The 26,292-nt window shown below is 40.1% G+C and overlaps 2 protein-coding genes across 4 annotated transcripts in view; one reads left to right on the forward strand and one right to left on the reverse strand.

Moving 5' to 3' along the window:
* Window positions 1-4,145: 4,145 nt before the first annotated feature.
* IntS2 (integrator complex subunit 2) lies at window positions 4,146-11,371 on the forward strand. Its single transcript, XM_022838247.2, has 7 exons — window positions 4,146-6,503; window positions 6,739-6,922; window positions 7,249-7,530; window positions 8,245-8,496; window positions 8,724-9,079; window positions 9,276-9,424; window positions 9,874-11,371. Exons 1-7 carry the CDS (start codon window positions 4,558-4,560, stop codon window positions 9,969-9,971), a joined length of 3,267 nt encoding a protein of 1,088 aa, XP_022693982.1. The 5' UTR covers window positions 4,146-4,557; the 3' UTR covers window positions 9,972-11,371.
* Window positions 10,840-26,292, reverse strand: part of LOC111263300 (glutamate receptor 1) — a 49,269-nt gene continuing 33,816 nt past the window's right edge. For all 3 annotated transcript variants that reach the window (XM_022838249.2, XM_022838248.2, XM_086969535.1), the window contains 9 exons: window positions 15,918-16,028; window positions 15,369-15,555; window positions 14,876-15,021; window positions 14,421-14,552; window positions 13,239-13,465; window positions 12,833-13,040; window positions 12,393-12,649; window positions 12,110-12,285; window positions 10,840-11,925 (listed from right to left, as the gene is read on the reverse strand). In XM_022838249.2, the coding sequence (XP_022693984.1) occupies window positions 11,714-11,925; window positions 12,110-12,285; window positions 12,393-12,649; window positions 12,833-13,040; window positions 13,239-13,465; window positions 14,421-14,552; window positions 14,876-15,021; window positions 15,369-15,555; window positions 15,918-16,028 (1,656 nt within the window). In that variant the 3' untranslated portion in view covers window positions 10,840-11,713. The remainder of the gene's footprint in view (window positions 11,926-12,109; window positions 12,286-12,392; window positions 12,650-12,832; window positions 13,041-13,238; window positions 13,466-14,420; window positions 14,553-14,875; window positions 15,022-15,368; window positions 15,556-15,917; window positions 16,029-26,292) is intronic.

The following is a 26,292-nucleotide window of genomic DNA, read 5'->3' on the forward strand; positions in this document are numbered from 1 at the left end:
AAAGATTCCTTTCACTCACAATAATTTCGTATTAATTGTTATATATATACGCCTATGTTGTTATAGTATGGAACGTTATCTTCATTTATAAAAATGTACATTAGACGTTCTTGATATTTCGTCAAAAAAATATACGTAATTAATAAAATCACAGTAACCTAATTTGTTTACTTCTTACACCCCGCAAGTACAGTTGAGCAAAATACAAAGGCAAAAAAATTGCTAATTTTGAAAAAAATTCAAAAATCACGTTTAAGTCTTCTTTATTGGAAACTGAAGAATTTACACAACTATATAACGTGGGTTTTTTCCCAGTGACCGAATCGATTTGGTGGAATTTATGAACAGAAAAAAAGACTGTGCTTCTTTCAATACATTTCAAGTATTTCATATCACCGTCTACCCACAATACAGATAAAACTTTAATAAAGTCTTATTCCAATCTTAATCGGTTCGCAGCATACGCGTTTTTATATATATAAACTGTTTTGTTCGCCTTCGCATAAATGGATATTTTATATATTCGATTGTTAGCACTATACATAGGTCTGCACAATAGTCGAGTAAACCTGTACGTAGCTTGCCACTAATACGCCGAGTGTTACCACATATCATACAGATGCGTTTCTGACACAGTATCTCGTGCGCCAAGTTGTCGACTACGTACAGCCGAAGACAAGAAGCGCGTTTCATGATGCTAAGTGTACGCTCTGAATGAATGTACGTGCGACACTGATCGGAAATCGTCTTAAGCCTTTTGTTCTACCCTTCTTGCCCCAACGCCGCCTTTGACATCGAGTGATTACCAAACAAGTTCCTACTACGCACCTATAGACGTCGGGGGTATCAGACTGGCAATATACAATTGACTGATTTCTAATGCAAAAAGGCTTTTAACGCCACTGAGCGAATGGCCCAGCCGATCAGGCTCTAAATATATTATCATTATGAAGGCACGAAAAAGCCAAGGAAAGATTATGACAAGATTACCTTTTAGAGAGTGGAAGGTGATAAATATTTGCTATGGAACACACTCTACATGCGACAATGCGAAGAAATGTATTGTTGAGCGGCAATACATAAATGTGTAGCTATTTTTAATATGTTCGGATTGGCATACTGATTCTGTTTATGGAACTTTAAGGATTTTTTTATATTTTGTAAAAGTTTAATAATAATTATTTACATTTATTTCTTGACATGTTTGTTTTTCTCTGAAAACTAAGGAATTCTTTGGACAAAAGTTAAATATATATTTGCCGCCTCAGCTTTCCAATTGCCGTTTTTAGACACCCGCTCAAATTAATAACCACTTAAAACGCGTTCTCACTCTACTGTCGCACAGACAAATTAATACGACTAATAAAATTATTGCGATTAATAAAATTATTACGACTAATAAAAAAAGATTACTTTTAAATATAGGTATATGCACTACGTCTTTATTTAGTTCAGCAGAATCTATCGACTGGCGTCAAAAAACTTGCTTACATAGATGTTAAGTTTTCGCCCTTCAAACGGCATTTTCGACGCAGAAACTGAGAGTTGGGCTTATGAAGATGTGCGACATTTCGATTCCCTCATCGAGGATTTTCAACTGGTACTAAGAAGTACCCGACTGTCCGTAACGGCACACTTCGTGCGACCAAATATTTTCTGTATTTTGGGGTTTCTCTCAGAAAATCTTTCAGAAAATATTTTTTAAAAAAGACAAGAAGAACAAAAATGTTCGTCACGTCAGCCGCTGCAACTTCAAGTGACACTTATCAGAAATTCGTTCAAAAAAGCACTACAAAATAGCTCGAAACGATTATTTATCCCACTATCACGAGGTCAAGACGAGCCCCTCAATGGGTTTTAAACCGTTTTTACTTCAAAATATCAACTTTTAGCATATAATTTTGATCCAGTTCAACATAGGTTTTGGAATTATATTAAGAACACTGCCCTTATATAGAACACCACGTAAAGTTTTAGACTTTCGCGGACTATAAGAACGTTAAATCTAAGATCTGCATTTTGATTCAGTTCGGCGACAGCTTTCGATTCGTATGAAGAGCGAACCCTTTTATATAGACCTTTATGCAGACATTTCGCTGCCGTTTTGCCTGTCGAAAAAATTTGCTTCGAAAACCTTACCAAAGTATGGCCCACCTTAACTCTCAGAATTTTCTTGCAGGCATGCAAAAGATCTTGCAAAAAAAAAGGCAAACATCACGAAAAAACGAATAATTTACCAGAAATTAACATTACGCTGTATGCATTACATTCTTATTCTTTTCATGCAGAAGTTTTCAGCCAATCAGTTCTATCTTGCAGCTTTTTCCTGGGCAAAACTTAAGCGATTCGCTTAAAGCTAAGCTAATCCGACTACCCTACGGCGTCAATTTAGGCCAGATAGACAAACAAACAGATGAAAAGTTTAAGTAGTATGTGTATATAGATTAACCCATCTGATCCTTCCTATACTGCCTTTATTATGATTTGGTGAACAGTACAATGGTTCAGCATAAAAATGCACATTGCCAGAAAGAAACGTTAATGCTTTCAAAAGATGCATTTTAAAAGTGTTAGCATTGAGAGATGTGTGCGAAATATCTAGAGTATTTTTCTGGAAATTCTGTTTCTTAGTGTAATGCGTACATTTGATAGTAATAAAAGTATTGGGAGCACTTCTGTACTTTATGATATCCCTTCATCAGGAAACTGCGTTATTGTTTTTACATATTTTGCAGTATTTAACGCAATTACAGTATTTGATAGGCTTTTGTTTCGATTAGCTAACCAAATCTAAAACCAAATCTTCACGATATTAACTAAAATAACAAGAAGATATCTTAATTGCCTCTTACCTCTTGTAGTAATCAAGAATAAACATATGACAGGACATTTAAATGAAGCACCGAGATAAGATACGGTAAATTGATTACTTGCTTGGAAGTTGTAAATAGTTTTTCCACTCAGGTATTCAGCTTTGTAGAGGCACCGCTGTATAGGTATACAAAAAATCTCCCATTCTGCAATATTCAAGCCAACTGTACTATAGTAGCACACTCAGCTATTCCAACGAGCAAACAGGTTAATCTTTTGAAAATGATGTAATGAGAGAAACTGCTTAGATTGCGTTGAGCCAGATACCTAATAGGTATGAAAACCAAAGAAAATGCTTATTCATTCACCGCTTAATTTACTGGCTCATGTACGTCTAAATCCACAATTAAACCTTATTTAATACAATGTATAGAATTAATTTTCTTACTTGTGTACAAGGCAAAAATATTCTTTGAGCAACACGATGCGTTGATTGTAAAGATTGGAACCAGTACGCCGATCATTTTGATGAACATCATGGCAGTCCTTGCTTAAAGATTTTGAGCCCCTACTGACCACTATCATTTTTGCTGTAAGAACCAAGTCGAAGATTATTTCTCATGATGTTCAAAGCAAGTTATACAGGGTGATTTTTTATTTCCATCTGTTCATGTCGCTTCAAATAATTTTGTTATATGAATACGACAAATCCGCGTTCAAATTTTTATATTGTTAAGCGGCGACTTGGAAATGTGGTAAGCGGTCGCATTATCGTTATGTCATTTGGAAATACAAATAGCACAATTATCTGTTGTTATCAGCTTATTTTTTCAGTGATCAAGTCAAGAAATATTGAGAAAAAGTATCGTTTTCTAAAAATATTATACGCTACTAGAAAACTCTGTGACGATGACAAAAAAATGTGCCCGTTTATTGACGACAATGGTATCAGTAAACAAAAAATTGTTTAGTCTTTCTTCGGCCTTAGTTCTTTTAAACACCACCTGTCATCAACAAAATTCTTAATTCAGTAAAAAATGTGGCCCTATAGCTTGACCGGTTAAGACTTTGGCTGCAAACTATCATTGTGCGCTGGTTAATCATCACTAAGTGAAGAATTGTTGTCAAATCAAAAATACTTTTACCATGTAACAGAGCGCGTGACCAAACACCAATTATTATGTTCCTTTTATGCGATCAAATGCGCCCGTCCAAAAATAGTTTGCCTATATTTCCCTCACCTCAATAACCTATCGCGCAATACCAGTGACGGGCACAATTTCGAAAAAATCTTCTACTGTCAAAAGCGCTGTTTCGATTTTCTGCTCCGTTCATATAGATTGTAAACAATTGAAGCAAAACAGTTGCGTGGTCGAATATACCTGCGGTTGTGGTTACTCCTTTAGGAAGAATATGATGAGGGCTCATAAAAATCGAGCCAATTTCTAGTAAATAAACAGTCGTGGAGTGATTGTTTATGTTCCGTTAACTACATCAAATGAGTTTCGGCCGTAGAAGAATTGCGGCTGTATTCTACGTCGTTCGTGCAAAGTCGATATTGAGCGCCCGATGTGCATTTATATGCTGTGTTGATCAACAAAGACCTTTTGAACTTGCTAATAGATTGTGCTTAATGAACGCTCAATTTAGCTCGGGATGCGTTACTTAAGTGTACACTAACCTAGTCGAAGTCTTGCATTTGCATCTAAATGCGCATCTCGCGATACTCAGCCGTGATCTATCACGATGCAACCTGTCGTCGCCGGTGTCAGCACAATGTCAACAATACGTCGAACAATACGCCTTGGGCCCCACCGGGCTCAGGTAACCGCCCGTGCATTTTCCACAGTTCAACGTGTTGATGTGGAGGCACTGGTTACTCTGCCAGAATGGGAGCTTCGTCCATTGCTTCCCTGTTTAGTTCGGATGGCCCTATGTGCACCCCTTGACACACGCCCTGAATGGGCCCGCAAAAAAGAAGCTATTCTCCGCGTGCTCTCGGGTATCGAGAGCGTCAATTCACTGGTAGCATTGCTTAGCATCGATTTTCATTTACTTGAAATTGACGTTCGAAAGGACCAAATGCTTCGGGCCAAAGCCGGCCCGTCTGCAGATAGTATACTGATCCCACCACTTACGAACGCGATATCGATTGAATTCGAAAGAAGTGACGCTGCAGGCCGATTACGTTTGGTCCTGTCACAGCTGTTAACATTAATGGTTAGTAACGGAGCTCAAGTGGACAAAGAGCGCGTCGCCGATTTGTTCTCAATGGACATTTACGTCGATGAAGTCGCTGATGTTCTAAGCATTGCTCACACAGAACTTCCAGGTCTACTTTCAGTTGCTGACATGTCCGAAGCGCTTCTAGTTGTTAAAAATGGCGCGGCATTTGTTACCCGACTCGTGGCCAATTCACCGGAAAGCTTTCTGGAGGTAGCCTATCAGTTAATTAGCAATGCTAGTGAACGACTGGAAGATAGCGATCGTCGGGCGGATTGCCTAGGCCAGCTATGCAGAATGAATCCAGCAGAGGCGCTACAGGTTCGTGCACGAGCGGTTGAATTGTGCCGTATGCCAGAGCTATGTGTTGTGTTAACACTCGAACAGCCTGAACAGCAGTCTGATTTGGTCGCTTTCGTCTCTGGTTTACTGCTTGGCTCCGATGAGAAAGTTCGTAATTGGTTTGCGACTTATGTTCGAAATTACCAAAAACGGCCTGAACAAACCGCGTTATCCCTGATGCGAGCCAAACTTTTGCACAAATTGAGATCGTCAATTAGCTTCAATAAAGATTATCATGAGCTGGCCGAGAGCACTGTCATTGTCGAGATGAATGGCTTGATTCGCTTGTATTCTGCTTTGAAAGTCGCTGGTATGCGCTTTTCCGACGAGGAAAACCAAATTCTTCTACAGGTGGTCACCTGCAGATGCCAGCCTACACCTGCAGGAGTTCGTTTCATCTGCCTTTCCGTTAGCATGCTCTTGTCCAGTCCCGCATTGATCGCTACGCAGGAGTTTGAACGGCAAGCGCTCGAGTATCTTCGCTACCTAGTATCTCAGGCACAAGAAGGTGTGGCTGAATTACTACTTCTTGTTGCTATTCACTTCCACGCAAATCAGCTAGGTGCCATCGCCGAGCTTGTTTGCACCACGCTCGCTATGCGTGTAGCTGTCCGACCGAACAGTCTAGCAAAAATGCGCTCTCTGTTTATTGCCGAACTTTTTACTGAGCAGGTGGTAACCGCTCACGCTGTTCGGGTGCCCGTGACGCCCAGGTTGAACGCCGATGTCACAGGCTTTTTACCAGTTCACTGCGTCTATCAGCTGCTAAAAAGTCGCTCGTTTAGCAAACAACGGGTGTCTATCAAGGACTGGGTTTATCGCCAGCTACTGGAAGCAACCACCCCGCTGCATCCAATACTTCCGTCACTTATTGAAGTCTATGTTCATTCAGTTCTCAGTCCTATTGGCGAGTGTACGCATCAGCCATTAACTGACGCAGAGGTCATATCAGCTAGTAGTAAAACAAATGGCATCAAGGCCGAGATTTTGCCGTCGCTTTTAATGCTATACTATTTGCTACTGTATGAAGATGTGCGGCTTGCCAATATTCGTCAATTGCAGGGGGCTGCAAAGGGCAGGAAGGTGAAGGCGTACAGTGCAAATCTTATCACTCGGCTGCCCATAAGGTACAATGTCCCTAGGGGGTTTCGAAGATGGGTCAAAATCGCCACTTATAATCAGAATGTTACAGAAGGACAAATCATGATAAAGCAACACAATTCGTAATATGTCGAAGTCAATCATTCGCCAAGTATCTGATAAGTAGACAACCCGCTATTCTTGCATTTGCTGTTAATGGTTATATTGTTGATTTTTGTTGTTGGTGTTACTCCAATCTCACTTTGGTATTTATGACGGCAGGTACCTCGTCCAGCAAACGCAGGAGGAACAAAAAAAATACGCAGGGCTATTCGCGCCTCTTCTACGCCTTCTCGCTCATCAATTCCCACATCTTTGTATGACAGAGGATTGGCTGTTGTCAGAAACCAATAATGCCACCTGCGCCACGCCTGTAGCTCGCAAGGACGCTACCGCTGTTATGAAGGTCAGTGTTATACTTATCTTGCATTTTCTTATCGAGTGTATAGCATTGCGCTATTAAGTTGACGTGTACTGACTAAAGAAATGCTTAATGACAATATCGAGTGGGAGACCTGAAACACTTATTTAGATGACTTCATAGAATTTCTGTTGAAATCGTACGATCTCATATTGCGGGTCCTAGCAGTTCGTAGGAAATCTTTACTCCTAATAATACATATCGCAGTTTCCATTCCCATTAGACTGATTCTGCAAAATTATAATTGCCATAATCACCACTATATTATAACTTTGCATTCATTGAATTGTGCTATTGACATTATGTTACAGCTTACAAAATGTGTAACGCCTGAATCGTTAGCTGAAGCCCTATCCCGTGTTGAGTCGTGCCCAATCGGAGCTACCTCACAGTTGGCGCACGTCCTACAATTAGAGTTAAGTGAATTGTGGCCGTTTGCGGGGTCGCTGGTATCAGAGCTGCCCAATTTAATTTCACCTGCGGTGCCACGCCAGGTCGTAGAAAAAGCCCGTGCACTTTGGTTTCGTCTGAATCAGGTCTACCCGCGGCGACTTTGGGTATTAACAGTTAACGCATTTCGGCCTACTGAAAAGGTTTGTTTTAAGATCGTGGAGTTAATATGCCTTGTCTAGTTGACAACTTTTCTGTAACAACAATAACTTTTCTGAGAATCGATGTAGCAAAAACTAGCCTGAACTGACTGCCTATGCTAATTACCTTGTAACAAAAGTTCCTTTAGCTTGCACAATTTTGTCTGGTCGATAGAAATTTGAGGAACCGTAACCCATAGATCATTAGTCGAAGGTTTGTACCATGCCAGGTCTTGTCCGGTTAGAGTTACCTTGCAATTATCTTACCTCGTACAATCGGAGCCAAACAAATTGTAATTGTTTGTGTGGTCATTGGTGCCGAAACTATTTTTATTAGACTGAAAGCAACCTAGATGTATCACGTAAATAACCTGTTTTCAAATTCGTTCTGTGTTAGATGCATTCTTATTAGCAGTTTTGCTACATTGTACTTTACATACTAGGTTAACAGTTCATTTAATGGTTAATTGATCCTTTACTAATAAGATGACGTTTTGAATTTAACTTTACATGCCGCCTGGTTGTCAATGCTCGAGATGCCTCTTTATAAAAAATAGACAAGGAGCTTTACTTAGAATCTCCAGGCATTTACTGTGTTTAATATTATTTTAATTTCCTTGCGTTATATAAAAGACGTTCGACGCCGAGAATTCATGAAGTATCAAACGTGGTGATTACTAGGCATTTTTGCATAAATTGCTGTCATTCTGCCGACAGGTCACTTTGGACGAGCTAATCATGGACCCTTTGCATGTTCTGAGGTGCGACCCAGCCATATTACGGTGCGCCGTGACTCTTGAGATTGTCCTTCATATGCTGAGGGCTCTCTTGGCTGCTTCACGCACCCAACTTAGTCTTCACTTATCAGAAAACTGTGCACCCGATGCGGCGAGCGCTGCCGATAGGGATGAGCTTCGTGTGGCGCTGGTAGCCGCTCAAGAAAGTGCCGCTGTCCAAATCCTACTGGAGGTACATGCCACTTTTTATTTAATTTTAAGTAGATGTTTGCCGTTTCGAACTTTTTCCTTTTTTGTGACCTATTATCTTTGTCATCTATGCTAGATTGTTTACTTCAAAAATTGAATTTTAATATCATGTACTGGCATGGGATAGTGGAACAATGATAGCGATAATAGTATTATTAAAGCTGATAAAAGTTTTTCTAACAAAAAAATTATAACATCTGTCATTCGCAGATCTGTTTGGCTCCTGGCGATGAGGGCCTCCTCTCGTCCACCCGTGAGTGTCGGACACTGGTGTGTTCCCAGTTGCATCAAATGTTCATTGCGGATCCGCAATTAGTACATTTGGTTCACTATCAGGGATATCCTTCGTCGCTACTGCCAATGACTGTGTCTTTGGTGCCTTCAATGCACATTTGTCTTGACTTCATTCCTGAATTGTTGGCACAGCCACAGTTAGACAAGCAGGTGTTTGGCATCGAGCTTACATCGTATCTTTGCCTTCAACACGCCATACCGCGTTCGCTATCCATTGCCCGTCTCTGTATAACGGTAGCAAATACGCTACTCGGAGTGCTACCATCTTCCAGGTCCTTTTCTCCATTGTTTGTTTTTTTTCTGACTTAAAGTATTGCAGTAGCAGTAACCTTTTCAACTATTATACAGATATCGTATAGCCTATGAATGGTTGTTAGATATCGATGTTTGTCATGTAACAACGCTGGTTAAGAATAGCGCTAATTAGCGGGTTTATTCTATTCTGTTTTGGTTAATCTCAATCTCTAGGAGGCCTCAGCTATTTCTGCCTGCATTGCCGGCTTTGGTCCGGATGTGTCGAGCTTTCCCTCCCCTCTCCGAAGACGTGGCCATTCTGCTGCTGCAGCTTGCCAAAGTGTGTCTCTCCCAGGAGAGCACCAAGGCGTTGCCTGATATCGGTGAGTTCGTTGGTCTACAACTATTCGTTAGTCTATGCTGTAAAAGTAATTTATGACATGCGAATTTCGGTACAGGCTGCTAATTATAAATGCAAACTCTTAAGCAATGTATTATAGTAGGTAATCCACGTCCATAGGTGATCAAAAGTAATTTACATTTTAATTTTGCTAGAATTAAGATACTGGAGTACATTCTATTCAAGTATTAGACTCATCAACGGACTACCCTTTACCTCAGTTTTCCAACAAACCGTTAATAATCATGCAAATTTACGATTTCATTATTACTCAGTAGTATTTTTGTCTGCAATTGATTATGATGCAATACGAAGTGATGACATTTTAGAATAAAATAAATAAAAAGCCGACAACCACTGCAACAAGATAATAATGATAAAACAACTTACCAACTTATGGAATTATGTAATTCTATTCTCACTCCATTTCAGGCGAAGAAGACGAGAATCGGGAACTTTGTCGGGTTATTCAGAAGTCATTTTCCGATCTCGGTGGCTCGAATTCGGCCCTAAATTCTAGCGTCTATTAATTAGTCACAAGCCGCAATACAGGACTTGAAAGTCAAATCAAGTACTATCGTTTTGTGCTACGAATAATATAACAATATAATAACCATATTAAACACCGGGTCTCATGCCACTAATACATTCGTCTTATGACATTACAATGATGTTGTGGCTTTCCTTATCAAGTAGCCAAGTAACATTTTTGATACTTTTGGCATTTTTGTCAGTTTGGAACTTTTGTTGGCCTTAAATAGTTTAAAGAAGTCGTGTTTTACACATCAGTTTGGCATTTTGAACTTTCTGGCATTTGAACTAATCAGACAGAAAGAAAGATGCGGAGTAATGACGGAGTAAAGAAAGACGGAGTAATGACATTTGCCTCGTGAGGATTTATTATTTGTTACTATAAATCATACAGCAAATGATGCCGGCATAATTGAATAGGTCTATGTGCAAAGTGCGAATGGTTGCACAGTTGTTTCTACCCGACAGGCGGAGCTATTCTTGCGTAGTGTTCTACCTGACACTGAGTACATGAATTTAATACAGATATTACAGACATATTGTATATATTAAAAGCAACGACTTGTATAAAATAATGGATGTGGATATATTAAAGTTGCTTAAGGATGTAATTTTACGTAAAAATGTATTACTGAGTGCTATTTAAAGGCGTATGATCCTAAGAAAAGCAGTTATTTTGTTCAAATATTTTACGGGGGACTCGTTATAAATATAACAAGAAGAGACTGGATTCGTTAAGAGCTTAAACGTTCCATCTGATAGTTAAATACTCTTGGTAAGCTTTTATTGTTTCTAAACAAATATCAAGGAAAAATAATTAACCTTATTATTCATTACGAATTAATGATATTAAACAATACAACTTCATCTGGGAATTTATATATTTTATTCAGTCGAATCACTTATATGCCAAATTTATATCCGACGCGAATTTGCTCTACTGTGCTTTTAGCCAATCACTTATTCGATTATCCGTGTAAGGTCCTATGTATTTCGAGTTCTACATCCAATACCGCCGTTAGCCACTCCTTCTAACGGCTTGTTTTTACCGGCAAGAAACCAAATGTATCTACGATTGGATTCGAACCCAGACCACCGCGTATCCTTCAAGTCGAGCAGACAAACACGTTACCCACCATTCATCACGGGGCTGTGCGGATCCTAATATATGCTGGGAGCAATGGGAGAAGAATAGCAGTGGAATTTTTTTACTGCTGTCAGTTTTCGACACTGTCAAACTTACGGTTCTAGAGGTTTCACTACGAATCTATAAAAAAAAAACAAAGCATGCTTCCACGACGATCTAGGCATACTGGGCGCTCGATTTAAGAATCATGTGCCTTTCTGGAAAAGGCCAACATTCCTACGGATGAATAAAGCTTTTTTTGTTCAAAATTGAGTGGGGTTTTGTTTTTTTTTTTTATTTGGGAAATGTCTATTGTCTATTGTTTAAATATCATATGGTTAATCAAAATGACCGATGGCAGACTCAATGCCAATTCGATCGAGTGCGTATCGTGAACGCAGCCTATTTTATAGGCGTACCCTTTTCTTCCACACGACAGAACAGTAGCACAGTAGTAGCGTTTTTTGCGTGAATTTCCAGTTTTGTACGGACGTATGACTCGTCTAAATAAATTACGCTTACAAGACCTGCTACGACTTCTGGTCGTTACGGTTTTTTGCCATTACTGTTGTGGTTTTTGATAGCTTGGCACAAGCATTGTCAAGGGTTGCCAGTTTAGGCAGTCGTTGTATAAGCTGGCTGAAGATTAAGCTGTGAGTCGTCGGTGGCAGCATTATTATCTTTATTAATGTCCGAAAATCCCGGCTCCGCTTCTCCGCGCGTCTGATGACTTAGCTGCTGCCTTTTCAGTTGACGCAGTTGCCGACCGCGAGTGCAGGCCCGGTAGCAGATTTCGAAGAATGCTAGGACAAAGCCGACAGCAATACCTGACGATGAAAAATCAGCCATGATAAAACGTTAACGAAGTAATGGACAGCCTATAATGAAAACGTATTTCATTGAACAAAAATAATTCCAGATTATGTTTTAGTTATAAGCAACAGGATAGACTCACTTCATTTTGGGTTTTAAGGATAGAGATGAAGAACATCACAAAAAAATTCTGCGTACCTGCTGCTGGTATGGCAAGCACACCAACGAAATTGTATAGATGCAGGTTTGATCCCATAACAGGTAGCTTTCGATGGGATAAGGAACAATTGGCCTTTTTAAGCCACCATTTACTGCGGAGTTCATCCAGTACCCCTCGCTCGTAGAGCTTGGTGATAGCGTTGTCGATTTCTTGCCTAAAGAAATTAGTTATGGTAGTGAAAAGAAAGGATGTGCACTAATCAATATTTCAACGTGATATACGACTTATACGATATGTGGATTAGAGACAAGAAGCCAGTACCTCAGGTATGAGTCCTTGGGCAAAATAGCGCCAATGCTTTGTATGCCAAGGGGAACTCCTTGAACACGGAAAGTATCGCAAGGTGCACGAGAATTGATGAAATCGGCTTTGTTAGAATCGAGGAAGAACACAAAGCTTCCGTTAGATTCGCGCACTTTTGCCACGCCCTCATCATCACTGTCGATCGGTTCGGAGTGTGAATTTCTCCTCAATTTATGGGCAACAGCCTCAAGCTGCTCATCAGTTGTGCGTAGAGCCTAAGTTAAAGAATATATTTTTCATATAATAACAACGTCGGCTTTGCATCCAATGTATCTTTAATGAAACAAACTAATTTTGAACTGACTATTATGTTAAATTAAAATGTAGTTTTTTTTTACTAGGAACGGAAAAAGTGATATGTGAATTTAAACAAAGATATAAAAAAATAAACAAATTACCTGAAAGTACGTCTCCGCTATAGATCCCCGAGAGTACCCATAATTAATTGCCTCCTGGTTAGCCAATTGAGAAATGTTGGTGAGTTTAAAGATTTCCAGGGTGGCTCGTTGACCTCTAAGCAGCGGTACCAACTGCGCTGTATATGCAGAGTATACCAGAAGGATGAAGACCCACCAGAAATTGGATATTACCCGACCTGCAATAGACCTATAAAAACATATGAAAAAAAATCATTGATATAGATCAGAGCAGCATACGATCTAGGAAAACAACGTTGAAGTTTCTAGGATATCCCAAATATTTAGCAGAGTTAAAATAGGTTTTACCAAACTCTCTGAACATCACTATAATGATTCATGCGCCTTATATAGTGGTGTTTAGATATATTCCGATATCCTTCCTCACCTTGCGTAATAGGAGTCCAGATAATGTGGCGTGAACGTGTCAATTGTAAAATTGAGCGAATTATAGAGATCATCACAGAATGAGGTGGCGTGTTCAATACTTTTCTTTGAGTCAGCGCAGGCGATGCACAATGAAAAGATAAACATTAAAAGAAAGACTATTCCGAACGATGACGCGAGCATAATCCAAAGCGGCCAGCCGAAAGGACGCAAAAATGTGAGCAAAATCTGCAAAAGAAATAGGTAAAATTGCAACAATAGGTGCAAAGCGACAATAGGTGAAACTGAGTAAAAACGAAGTCTTCTAGAAATTATTTCTAGGAAGATTTAGCAAGTTTGCTGGGTAAAATTAATGCTAGAAGAGATAGTATGAACGAGTACTCAAATGCCGTTAAAAGAGCATTGATTAGTCTTACAGAAAGTTTGACACACGTACATAAAAATGAATCAGTGGAATACAGAATTTGCTTTTTAGCGTGTACCTGATCGTGTATTGTGCGGTGTACAGATATAGGCATATAATGCAGATTTTCATCTTTATTAATATAATAATATCTGAATTCGTCGTGCTTCTTGAGCGGCCTGTAACGCTGCATAAAGTTTTGGTGGTGACAATGACCAAAAAAAAAATAACAGCGAGTAAATAGTAGTCATTATACATATACTAATTCTCAAGTTGATGAAATGGAAAAGCCAAATTAAAAGTTTGATTTTGTTTAAGTAACCGAATAAACTCAACAGGCCTCTAGAATGTTCTCTCCGTTGCGAAGCTTATGGCTTCGAAAGCACTACGTTGTCTCATCTAGCTAGGGGTCATCAAACAGACACAGTTTTCGTGAAAATGTGCTATGAACGCACACAAGCTGACCTTATACAGGTATTCTCACCCATTGAGGCGAGCTACGCCCTTTTGCGCGTCTTATTTTTGTCGCCTCAAAAAATATAGTCTGTTCCTCTCCACTAGAAAGTTATATACGCTAGTAAATGCTATTTCTAGAACATGTGTTAAAGCAACAGGTGGTGGTGCCACATTTCAATTGCGGCTGGGTTCGTCTTGGTTACTTATCTAATATGGTTAAAATCTAAGGTAATAAGTCTGTGAGCATTAAGTTCAACTTTAAATTCAATAATAGAATTACTCGAATCAATATGAAATCGAGCAATTATCCGTTTTTATTTCTACCTGAATACAATCCGGACTAGATTTCTTAGAGGCAATGGCCGCAATTCCGGTATGAAGGAAGGGTTGACTGTATTCAACGACGTCTCGCAGGAGTTTTGATTGAGGACGCGAAACCAATCCAAAGTCAGCCTCCTAAAAGGCGCAAAAAAGTTATCTCAGCAATATTTCATCATGTTATATATATACTGGTGGAAAGTCCATAATATTTTTCATTTTCAAAAACGTATTCAGTAATGTGTACGTTACAAACGTATTCATCCTCGTACAAAATTGTGTTTGTGAAATGGAAGCATTTTCACGCAAATATTTACAATAATAATGTAAAGATAATAATTGCTTTCTCCTACATTTGTACAAATTCAAACGTTCTGAATTTACACAGTTTCCGTATAACATACAGCGATAACACTTCCGGTTTAGTTTGATCATCTCGTCTTTGTTTTGGCTCGACTTACCCCTCGCATTATCTCGCCAACGACGCCCCCCCAACCGCCAGGTGCGAGGTTGCTTTCGGCTCCCAGTTCACCATCCTTGGCCACACGCAGTTCGTAACGGAATCCAATCACTTTCGCAAGTTCCTGCGCTAGGTCCGCCAAATAGCCTGTAGAAGTGAAATTGAAAATAGAAAAGATAGTTTCATATTAATTTTTTTGTATACACCTACGTGTGTCGCCATTGCATCATATTTCAACTAGAAGTAAAGTAAGTATTGATAACTATAACATTATACATATAAATGTCACGTTAAGTGATTGTCTACAGTAGTTTGTATGCGAAGCATTCATTCGTTTCGAAAGAGTAGTCTCTCTAATACGAAATGCCTTATTTCGCATTGGTGAAACGGGCAATACAAATTTTTGCAACTTCTAAACGTGTGTTAAGAACACAGTGGACTTCCATGTAGATAAATCATTCGTTATGACGTGCGTGAGGTAGGCCTGAGCATACCCTGAAATTTTTTGTTCGGATCTAACAGGCTGGTCTGGCCATCTGCCCGGTCTTGTAGGAAAAGGAACGGCTCGTCGAAAAGCGTTGAGATGATGTATGTTCTTTCTCTATTGAGCTTAAGCTCTTTTTGTCGGTCGATTCGCTGCGACACCAGAGAGAATCCTTTGCCTGACTCCCACTGGGCAAACTGCAACGAACAAAACGACACCTCACTGTAGTAGAATCGATCAAGCCTAATTTGGTGATATAAACCACGCGACTCTGCCTGGACCCTGTTGTACTTTGCTACGTAATCTACATAACTTGTCTGAGTTCATTGTTTTTCTGATCAGTGGTCCGTTTTAGTTGATTATTGCATGTTCTCCTTAATTATTTGGATTGCTATGACATGCTATATTGTAGAACAATGGTTTAGCGGACTGTGTTTGATACCACTATTCCCTTGGCGCAAGTGCTATCGGATATTGTCTTTCATTTACTTTCTATGTAGTAACGAGCTGATAGCATCACGCGTTAATAATCACTCATATTAGCTAAAAAGATATTCACCTGAATCAGACTACCGTCTTTAGCGAGACGAATAACGTCGATAACGTAATTTTTACGACAGCCGTCATTGTTAAACTCCAGACTCCCGGTCAGTCCATTTGGTTGCCATTTCTGTAAATTGTCGCAGACAGAGTATATATTTACATATATATAAGAGCTAAAATTGAAAACTCGAAATCCGGAATTCGTTCGGTAAAGTGTTGAAAAATCTTTATTTGGCGAATGCAGTCGTGAATGAGTCATAATTAACACAAGTTGTTATTCACTTGTGTTCGACATATTTATAGCAATTTTACGTTGATCATAATCTATTTACAAAATTCGTTCACTAAATTTTACAAAACCCACCACCCTTCTTTTATGCTTACTTTGCAATTCCTTTCGAATATCTAACCTGTAAATTTAATTGGCAGATTGATGTTGGTCTTGTAGACTACTTTGTTCTGTCTGTTTTTACTCGAATTACTGTCGCTCGAATCCTACCAACTTCCATTCGTTCTACGTTCGGAAAATCTAATCCCAGTTAACGTTGCTTTTTTTCGACCCAATTAGCTCGAACATTGCTATCATGTGTCGCTCTTTGCTAGCTACTACGCCCATCGAACGTAACATTCCAAAACAGTGCACACAATGTGGGCCATCAACGTAATTTGATGACCACCTGGAGAGCAGTACAACCTGCCAAGAAAATTAGTCTTGATAAAATTATTCAGGAGCATTCCAGGAGACTTCCAAGAGCAAACAGTTCTAGCTTATCCCGCTTCCTCAAGGGTCTGCTTTTTCTTTTCTCTACCGCATCGTTACTGCCCAGCGTACACATTACGGCAGCCACCCATTTTAACATCCTATTTGGTTGACTGTAGGAGCTTGTTACGTGCTTTACCTGTACTCTAACAGTATATTTATCTTAGCGAAGCATTTCAATTTTCATCGATCTCTCTTTCCCATTTGTTTCCTGTTCGTTCAATTGCATTTGATTTAATTTTCGGGTCATCAACTTCCTTAATAACTGATTTGGTTAGTATGGCCGGCCCGCCGTTTAACATCGTGGCCCTTCATAACCCGTGCTATTTGTCCCTCTGTATTATTTGTATACCCTGTTTCTTCCATACTGCAGGCTACGGTCGGTCGAAGCCACCCGACTGTCCTTGTTCCTTCATTTATATGTAGAACTGTCCCGCACAGAGAGCTTCGGCCGGTATTATTACACTGGCAGTAGTAGTTGCGACACGCCGATGTAGGCGTACAGAACAGCTACGCTGGCCACAGAGCCTTGGGAACTTTCCATTGCGCGCACATGTACCCGGACCCGCCCGCGCTCTGTGGTTTCAACACGAGCCCATTGGCTGGAAATGGGGGATGACATGGGGTGAAGTCGCTTTAGAGGCATTTTGGGAGAAGGGCTAAGCGAGGGAGGCGTCGGGCGCCTAGAGCTCTGGTTAAGGGATGTACGAAGGTTGCGGCGGCGCCGGAGCACCCGCGCCACGCAGAGATACTTTTAAAGATGAAAGCGTTTCGGCGACGAAAACGCCGCCCGTTGCGTCAGAAAGGAAGTCGGAACGCGGTGCTTTCACTGAAAGCGTGGCCGTATAGCTCCGGCAGTCGTCATGCTAGGAAGGTCGCGTTGGCATTATGGTTATGGCTGCTATACGGCAAACAGCTGCTATATGGCCGATACTACTCATGCGGGAAACAGGACTGGCAGAAGAGAACTCGAAGTAACGCTGGATGACTGTTGACTGCAACTGGTGTTGGAGTCAACAGTGGAAGCGTTGCGCTGTACGGACGCAAATAGACGTGGCGCCCTACTTTGACAACTCGCGTGTAGGTCAGCGAGGGCGTCCCCACGAGATTGCTCAATGCCCTTTTACAGTCGTATGATGTGCGAACAGCCGCAAGCTTTCAGGTGCAAATATGTGTCCGTATATGTATTGTTATCCCATATATTTACAATCACGTAATACGTACACACAGACGTACAAATGATCATACTACATTTAAACTACTAATCATAGCCACCGAAAAGTAACGTACACGAAAGTTTTCCATTGGTTAGTTGTTGTTAAAGCAAATTATATTACTGTACGATATAAACTTAAATGTCTCCAGCTTTAGGTCCATTGGAACTGTAGTGGACTATCTCGGACTGTTGATCCGCAGTACGACACAGATATGCCTTATTCACGATTTAAACCTAAAGTTCACATGTCCCTGACCTTAGCAACCAGAGACGCTGCACGATCACGGAGGCAGATAGTATGCATCATAAATAAATAGTTCGAGCAGCACCTAGTACTTGAATTGTTGCTATGCAGTGCCAGCCAGTCGTAGTACTGGCTGGCTTTTGTAGGAAGGAATTTTAGATATGCGCACCAAGTATTGCCTGTGTCTCCTTCTTGTGTACCTGCGTCTAGAAAAAATATGCTAGCTTATGAGAGCGGTACGTATACACACGCCCACTTTCTGTATCTGTGAATTACATTTACATACGTCTTTTGTTTGCATCGAACAGACGTTTCTTTCCTATTTAGAAATAATGTAGGTCTTGGATAGCTAAAGCCTTAACGCTGGCATCCCTAGGGAAATAATCAGTCCGGTACATTATGGATCCTTAGCTTCCAGTTAAGATAAAAATAGCCCTGGGATCGGTAACAAAATCTAGAGCGGGCTGCGAGCGAAACGGCTACAATATTTGCAGCAGGAATTCACATTTTGAGAACTCCTGTCACTGTCGCTGCCAGTAGTAGCTAGAACTCGTCGATTGACTCAACTAACCTAACCTGTCAGTTGTTATTCAACGGTCTGATGTTGATCGATAATTAAGCCGAATCGGCATTTGTTTATTTGCATGTCAGAATTGTCGTATCAACACATACTCATTCGCCGTTGGTGCTGCCTACAATTTGGGCAGGCTAGCACCTCTCTCTAATAATGTATTATTTGCCTAGTGCGGTTTACTAACGTAAATGGCAGCCACATTAATGTACAATGTAATTTTCAGCTCTGTTTCGGCGTACAATGCTGGGTCGCCGTGCGACTCGAACAGAAACGTATGGTGCGGGTATCAAAAACAGCTCGTATGTTCGACAGTTTGGACAGTAGCGTATCGTAAAGGTTGTATGCAATTTAAAGCCAATATTTTGTCGAAGCCGGGTGGTTATTGAGTCACATATTGCAAATTCCTATGGGATTTACACAGCTTTACGAAACGGCTATTGGGAAAGCGTGCTTCGACGCAATGTTTTGCTAGGAATATAGAAGGGATTCGAATTTGTAACGCAGCGGTTTGTTTTTAAGAACACATTGTAACGACGTATATAAACTTTTTTTTTTGCAAAATAAAGATCGAAAGTTTGATAAAATATCTTAGACATTTCTCGCTTCGTTTGTATGCTTAATTCAATTTAGCGGGTGAACTCGTCGGGCAACTGTGTGACAATGAAGCCTTTTGCTGTTATGGCAAATGGGCAGTAGTGTTTTTTGTGTTACGACACCTTTTGCCCTTAGATTTTAAAGTCAGCAGAGTAGGCAGCGTGCATAAAATATCTGGCGCAACGCGTAAGTTACTATATTAAAATAATCAATTGGGGATCCGCTATTGTATTTCGTCAGTGAGCATACTTATTCTGAGTATAAGCCTTGCTCGTCTGCGTAAAAGCACTACGCTAACCGGAATTTTACGCCTACGTCCCGTTCTACAGTCACATTGTTACATAACATACCAAATCTTACACAGCTGATATCTCTAATAAATAACTATTTCTGCTTGTCCGCATTATCCACTCCATTATGTTAATGTTCGTAGATCAATAACGTATCACTATTCAGTAATTGCGCTTTTTCGCGAGAGGATTTGATCAATACTGGAAGTCTTACATTCCTGATTATGTCTCAGCTAAATTAACCAGGTTTAACTAGAACTGACGGGCTGCACCTGCTAGATACAAGGAGCAGTAACGATCAACTGTGTGCTCTCCGACTGAATTGTCGTGCTCTATGAATGTTTGTACACCCATATATGTATAGGATCTTTGACTTATCATATGATCTTGGCTATACATTAGCTACTGCCATTGGCGCTGGATAGCCCAGTGTTTTAGGTAAGACTTTCCAATTATACTATGGCTTTATCAGAGATTTTTGGCCGGATATAGTAGTTTTTGCTTACATCAAGCACGAGAGCGGCCTAGAGGCAACTGTTTTATTTCATATCTGTAAACCCTGTTGGCAAGGGGGGCTGAGGTTATCCAAATATTACGAAGGATAGGACAAAAATAATAGCAGAAGTTCACTGTGCATTGGCCCCTGAGGAGCTGTTGTTCGTTGAACCTTTATTGTGAATCTTGTTCAGTAAACTTTTTTGATAAATATATAGGAAACGTTAATTAAGTCACGTTATTGGAACATGTATGTGTTCAAACAACAAACAGCGTTCCTACATTTTATATGGCTGTTGTCGATTTAAATAGGATTAGTTTTAAATTTTGTTATCAAGAGACCGGTTAACTCCAAGCGGTTAGTTATCCTTAACAGTCTTCCCTATTCAATATTCAGATCAAATTAAAATAGAGGTCATAATGGAGAACGTTGCCTCAGGTCCGGTAAAAATGAAAAAACTAAAAGAAACGCACATTATCCGTGTATCTCTATCCACATTCTAATGCTCATTTTATATTTATTTCAGTAACACCAGATTTCGCCTCGACGAACGTTGACACATTCCAGTATTATACCCCGCACAGGTTCCAAAAAACGTAGAGATCCTCTAGTGTAGGTGCGTGCTTCATCGCCAAACAAAAAACCGCCTACGCAACAGCAAAACTCCCGTGAGTTGACAGTGAACGCACGACGCAGCGCACGAACATGACTTCTGGTTCATTCCTTTAGTTTTTGCTCAGACACAGAATCAGAAATCGCTGCTTCCATTTGACAAGTGTGTCACAGATAGCATTTGTTAATTCGTCTACTTTAGATCTTAAAATACAAGTTAGGTTCTGCAACTCTTCAAGTTTATTGCACCTTTTTTAAGAAAGTTCAGGGCTGGTGTATTATGCAGGCCAGACTTCATTGCTAAGGTGTTCGGTTAGAAGTCCGGGACTTCGTATGCTTGGGCCCTGGTTCGGAATAAGTTTCCAATGTTTCTTCAAATAATTACACTGTATCTGCGTAAAATAAGCTATGCATCCATTTTGGTTTTTTTTTTTCTAGAATCACGGGCAACGTGCTACAAAACATGTAACAGACGGTGCTGCATTTTAAGGGAGAAACGGCGTTCACAACAAAAGCCTTGAGCGTGACGTAACTAACTCGATATAGAAAAGGCTCGAATGGTAGCTAGTCAAACACTTTAAGTTATAGTCTAAGGGGCCTACCACATTTGGCAAAAGTTCACAAATTATACATATACTAAAAAAGCGGATCTTAATGTGAGGTTCGCTAAGATCCGTTCGAACGTCACATTCATATAATTATATCTTTGTGCATAAAGGGCAGCTGAAACTTTAACATGTGAAAAAACAGTTGGCTTTCGCTTGACGTTGTTCGACACATTGTCTTTTCTAGAGCGAAGAATTCTACGCTCGTATAAAAATCAAAGCTATCCCGTCCGTTTCTATGATGACCTGTGTACATTTCAGTAAACGAAAATTGTTTTAATCTTTGATTGGTAAAGCTTTGTTTGGTATCTATCTTAAGTGAAGAACTAAATAGACTTTATCCCGTTAGTCCGTGGGTCATTCATTAAGTTCAAGTAACTAAGGGAACTAAGGGAAAAAGGCATCAATGTTTCAGCACAGAAACGTTACGTAGTTGTAACGAATAGTAATCATAATTAGATTCTCATTTATACTATCGTTCACTTATTATAGTACTTCAAAATAAAATCAGAATATTCTTACACCTCCTTTTCTTAATTTAGGTTTTCTGGATATGTATGAAAGATAAATTGTGTTGCAACAAAAACGCTTCCAACATTCACCTGAACCGAGCTTTGTGTAGGATCAAATATGATTAAAATGTCAACATGCATTCCCAACACACGTAAGGTGAGTGGAGTATATAAAAAGAACTGACGTCAAACCGCGTAAAAATACCCTGCTCCTCGGAGTATTTTTCCGTAAATCCCATAACGCAAAGGAGAAAACATTCGCTTTTCCCTATCGTATAAGGTAGGTCGACAGGTACCAGCATGTCCGATGCGTGTGACGGTGGCAGCTATTTGTGCTGCATCAATATGCCTTTCTTGTGCCTTAGCAGAATGCTTAATACTTGGCTGGGCTTTTACCAAGGATAACTCCCATTCTGAATTTTATGCTTGTGTGATGGTTAGAATGATTGTGGCCAAAATAGTGCATAGTTACATTGGAGACCCCTGGATATTTTTCCTCCCTTTGAGGGCAACGGGGATGCCCCGTCTCGCATCCGGCTACTCACTTGGTTTAAACGGCCTTAGTGGACGGTATAATCCGTCCTGGATCCGACCCTGGAACTTGGTCTTTCTGATACAATACATCCAGAAGACAACATATCGCATTATTAAAGGCTAACATTTTTGTGCGAATAGGATAAAAGCTACGAAAGCCAGAAAAATTACGGTATTTAATGCTTGACTGAACTTTTCGGATGATGATAACTTGGAAAATTAGAATTGTGCATAATGGCTAAATTGTTCGATGTAGCTACAGAAAGAAAATAGAATTGTTCTCCATTTAAAACAAACACAAGGGATTTATATATATGGAAAATCATTCATTTTCATAGATGCTCTGTTTATCATCATAAATTTGGTTAATTTTGAACCGTTGCAGTGGAACTTCACCCTCTAGTTAGTTATGTGTGCGACGTAGACTTTAGCCCTTCAGAACGTTACGTCGTCTAAACTATCGTGGAAACGATCCGTAGGCCAAATCCAGAGGGCAGCCAAGGTAAAGGACGCAAAGCGGTCCTTTCAATGTCAACTGAAGACAGAAAGGTGATACGACATTGCCCGCATTGCTAAAGTTATTTAAATAAACTTATAACTTTTAGTGCTAAATTTTGACACAGCGTTAACTTGGCGTGACCAGTATTGCGCATGGAAACAGCAAATGCGATTAATGTCATGATATTGTATTGTTTGTCGATTTATTTATGGCAAGCCACGTAGGCCTATTAGCGTGATAAAACTTTTTTTTATTTTAGAAATTATCTGGGGGACATGTAAGGTACTGTCGTGGCTGAATGTAATAATTTTAGTTAGTCTTCGTGAGCACAGATGCAGTACTCGAAAGCAGTAGTTGTTATTTCTTTACCGTTTTCCAAACATACATTTGAAACGTTTAAGCCGCATGCGCAAGGTACGTTATGAAAGTATTATTAAACCAGTTTCGATATGTAAATGATCTGTCGTAGGTAAATAAGAAATTTTCGAAGTACTTCGGCAAATCAAATTGTGTGTCCTAGTTATTTAGATATGCATCTAATATATATACGTCCATATCTTAGGCTATGTAACGCCTGCGACCTTTAAAGTAATCGATCCTACTGGTGCAGTAATCCAATGTTTGAATTATCTGGTAACCAATAACGACTTACCATGCGGCTTACAAGGGTCGTGTAACCAACAGCGAGTGAGTTTGCTCTTAGAGGCACTCGACTCATTGAAGACACGCCATGCGGAAGAAGTCCATTTGTCAGAGATTTGTGAACGATGCACGTCGTTCACACTGTGTTCAACCTACGACCTTGTTTGAAAAACTAGGCTCAATGGTGCTTGCTAGGTATGGCTGGTAGTATGTCTTGTCTCATGATCGCGGTATCGACTAGATAAACGTAGGCGAATGACATACGCGTCGTCCAAAGGGGCACTTTAGTTTCCAGGGAGTTTTATACAAACGAGCAGTGTAGTCCCAACCTTCTTAGGTATTTAATCCTTTAATTTAATTTATCTAAAACGTTTCGTTTCAGATTACAGAGAACACCATGTACGAATGTGGTTCTCGGCCACGTGAGTTCAACATCGGCTAAAGAAAAATTTCAAACGAAGTAGAGTCGCATCAATGATGAGTCGACCCAAGCTATCGTACTCTGTTGCGCCATGTTTGTTTCTAAATAACTGTACGTCTAAATAAAGTTACTAGTTTTTCTACGTGTGTGTATTCTCTAGAACATGTCAATGTTCATCTAGCGAAGCGGTTTGCATTATTCGAAAGTTTCATGTGTATGAAGATCAGCTAACCCTATAGTGGATGTCCGCTGTCAATGCTTTCCATCACTGCAGGCGCTAACACGTGGGCTGCAGTGAGCACATATTACAAATTAACACCTATATAAAAAATATAAACTTCCTAAGTATGAAAAATTTTACATGTATAGGGTAAACAAATAAGCGTTTCCATTCGAACGGGTTTACCATAGGCTATGCTAACTGGCTGGATTATTTTCACAGTATATACGTATGATGATATGTATGTTTGAGGTGTTTGTCTGCAATGTTTGTACGCTTTAAATATTTGTCCAGCTAATCTTAATTTTAGCTGTTATTATCTGCATGTGGTCGAATATTTGTTACGCTGGCACGTTTTAATTTCTATACATTTATTCGCGCTCCTCCAGAAGCAAATAAGCGTCGATCTAAGCTGACTTACTTGGAGTCTTTTCGGTTTTGTATGAGAACGTTCTCCAACATCGATAGACGACGCACTACTATGCAGGCTCAGATATACGGTCCGCTTGAGCACTGCGATTCACAACAGGATCGGAATTGTTCTGCGCCTTTTCACTTTTCTACCCCAACGCCCTCAACTGAGGGCAACAATGGACAAAGTATATTCATCAAATGCCCCTTGTGCGATCGTACCAGCTCGAGCTATACTATGGCAATCAGGGTAAGCATATAGTAACACACTTTTGTTATCTAGTATCTTCGATTGGTAATTGCTCATTGATGTGCTCGGTCTTTCGCAGGAAAACAGGTAAGCCACCACTCCCCTGTAAGCAGGGTCATATATTTGGCAAAGCAAAATACTATGCATTAGGAGTTAGATTATCGCCCTATATAATTTTATTAGATTTTTATATACTCCCTTCTGACTACATTTGTTGTTAATATTAGCAAGTAATGCTGTTTTGTTATTTAAATGGGCTTTCGTACGCGATCAATAGATAGAGCACGGCCTTGGAAGGTCAGTGGGCTCGGTCGCTGCACGATGCAGTACGACTTAGCTAAGGGATACTTCTAATACGATTGGGATGCCTATCAGAAACGTTTGTCCGCCTTAGCTAGTTATGATGCACTTGCTGATTGTGTATTACTAAAAAGGACTCATTTTACACTGTCTTATTACTGTTTGTCGACAAGGCCAACAAAATGTCTGCCCTATTTAGGTGCTGATGCAAATCTCCTGCCGCATCATTTTCCAGTGCATTGTTAGCACCCTTTCCACTTGAACAGGCGCATGCCATCGTAGAGAGCCGGTCGATTCGTACGGTCAAAGAACATTTCGCATTCTTCAATGTGGGGCCTGCTGGTCGGCGTCACGGCCTCGTTAACACATTTGCGAACGAACCACTCTATCTGGGTCATCCTCCCACATTGCTATAGCGATTCTGCGTTCATCGGGCTCATCGGAACCATACGCCAGTAGAAGAAGATGCAAACGATAATGTCAAAAGGAAATAGCTCAGCTATGTAAGTCCGAGAGCCGGGCAACAAAACGATACCGACTTCTGCTCATAACAGAAAAAGGTTGCACGGTCGACCTGGCCTGTTAGACTTAAGGTACGGTTGAGTCTCATCGCATAAACCTATTTGGTAGCCGAATGATTTCAATATATCGCCTTGATAATGCCGAAAATTTCGAAATGCAATTAGCAATACTACCGTTGCTATGCGTCAGTTTTTCGGCCAGTAAATACTTGCCGGAAGAATTGTATTTTTCATAAGCGGAGCTTGTGTATGCGACATCATTCCATGCTTGGCTCTAGTAAATAAATTGTTTCGAGTTACAGTGAGAATAGTTTTGGGTATAAATATATTATATGTATAGAGTGATGTTTAGTACAAACGATCAATAAAACTGTAAAAATTATCGCTTTGATCTGCTTAGATGAAACTGAAGTAGGCAGTGGACAGCAAAATGCCTTAACGCAGTTGTGTCTGAAAAAATAACGAGCTCAATTTAGTTAAGTGAATTGCATTACTATTTAAAGGCTGCCTTCGAAGGAGAAACCGCATGGCCAGCATGCCTAATGGATGTAATGCTCTTACTATCTATGGATAGCGCCGTATCCCCCGCCGAGGCATGGGGGTACGGTCAGAGTTGATTCGAGTGACACAGTCGTCCTTGAGAACATGCTAGGGCCACAGGGTGTGCCGCTGCAACATTGGCCAGCCTAT

The sequence above is a fragment of the Varroa jacobsoni genome, unplaced genomic scaffold (assembly GCF_002532875.2).
Source record: "Varroa jacobsoni isolate VJ856 unplaced genomic scaffold, vjacob_1.0 scaffold_754, whole genome shotgun sequence".
NCBI classification, from domain to species: Eukaryota; Metazoa; Arthropoda; class Arachnida; order Mesostigmata; family Varroidae; genus Varroa; species Varroa jacobsoni.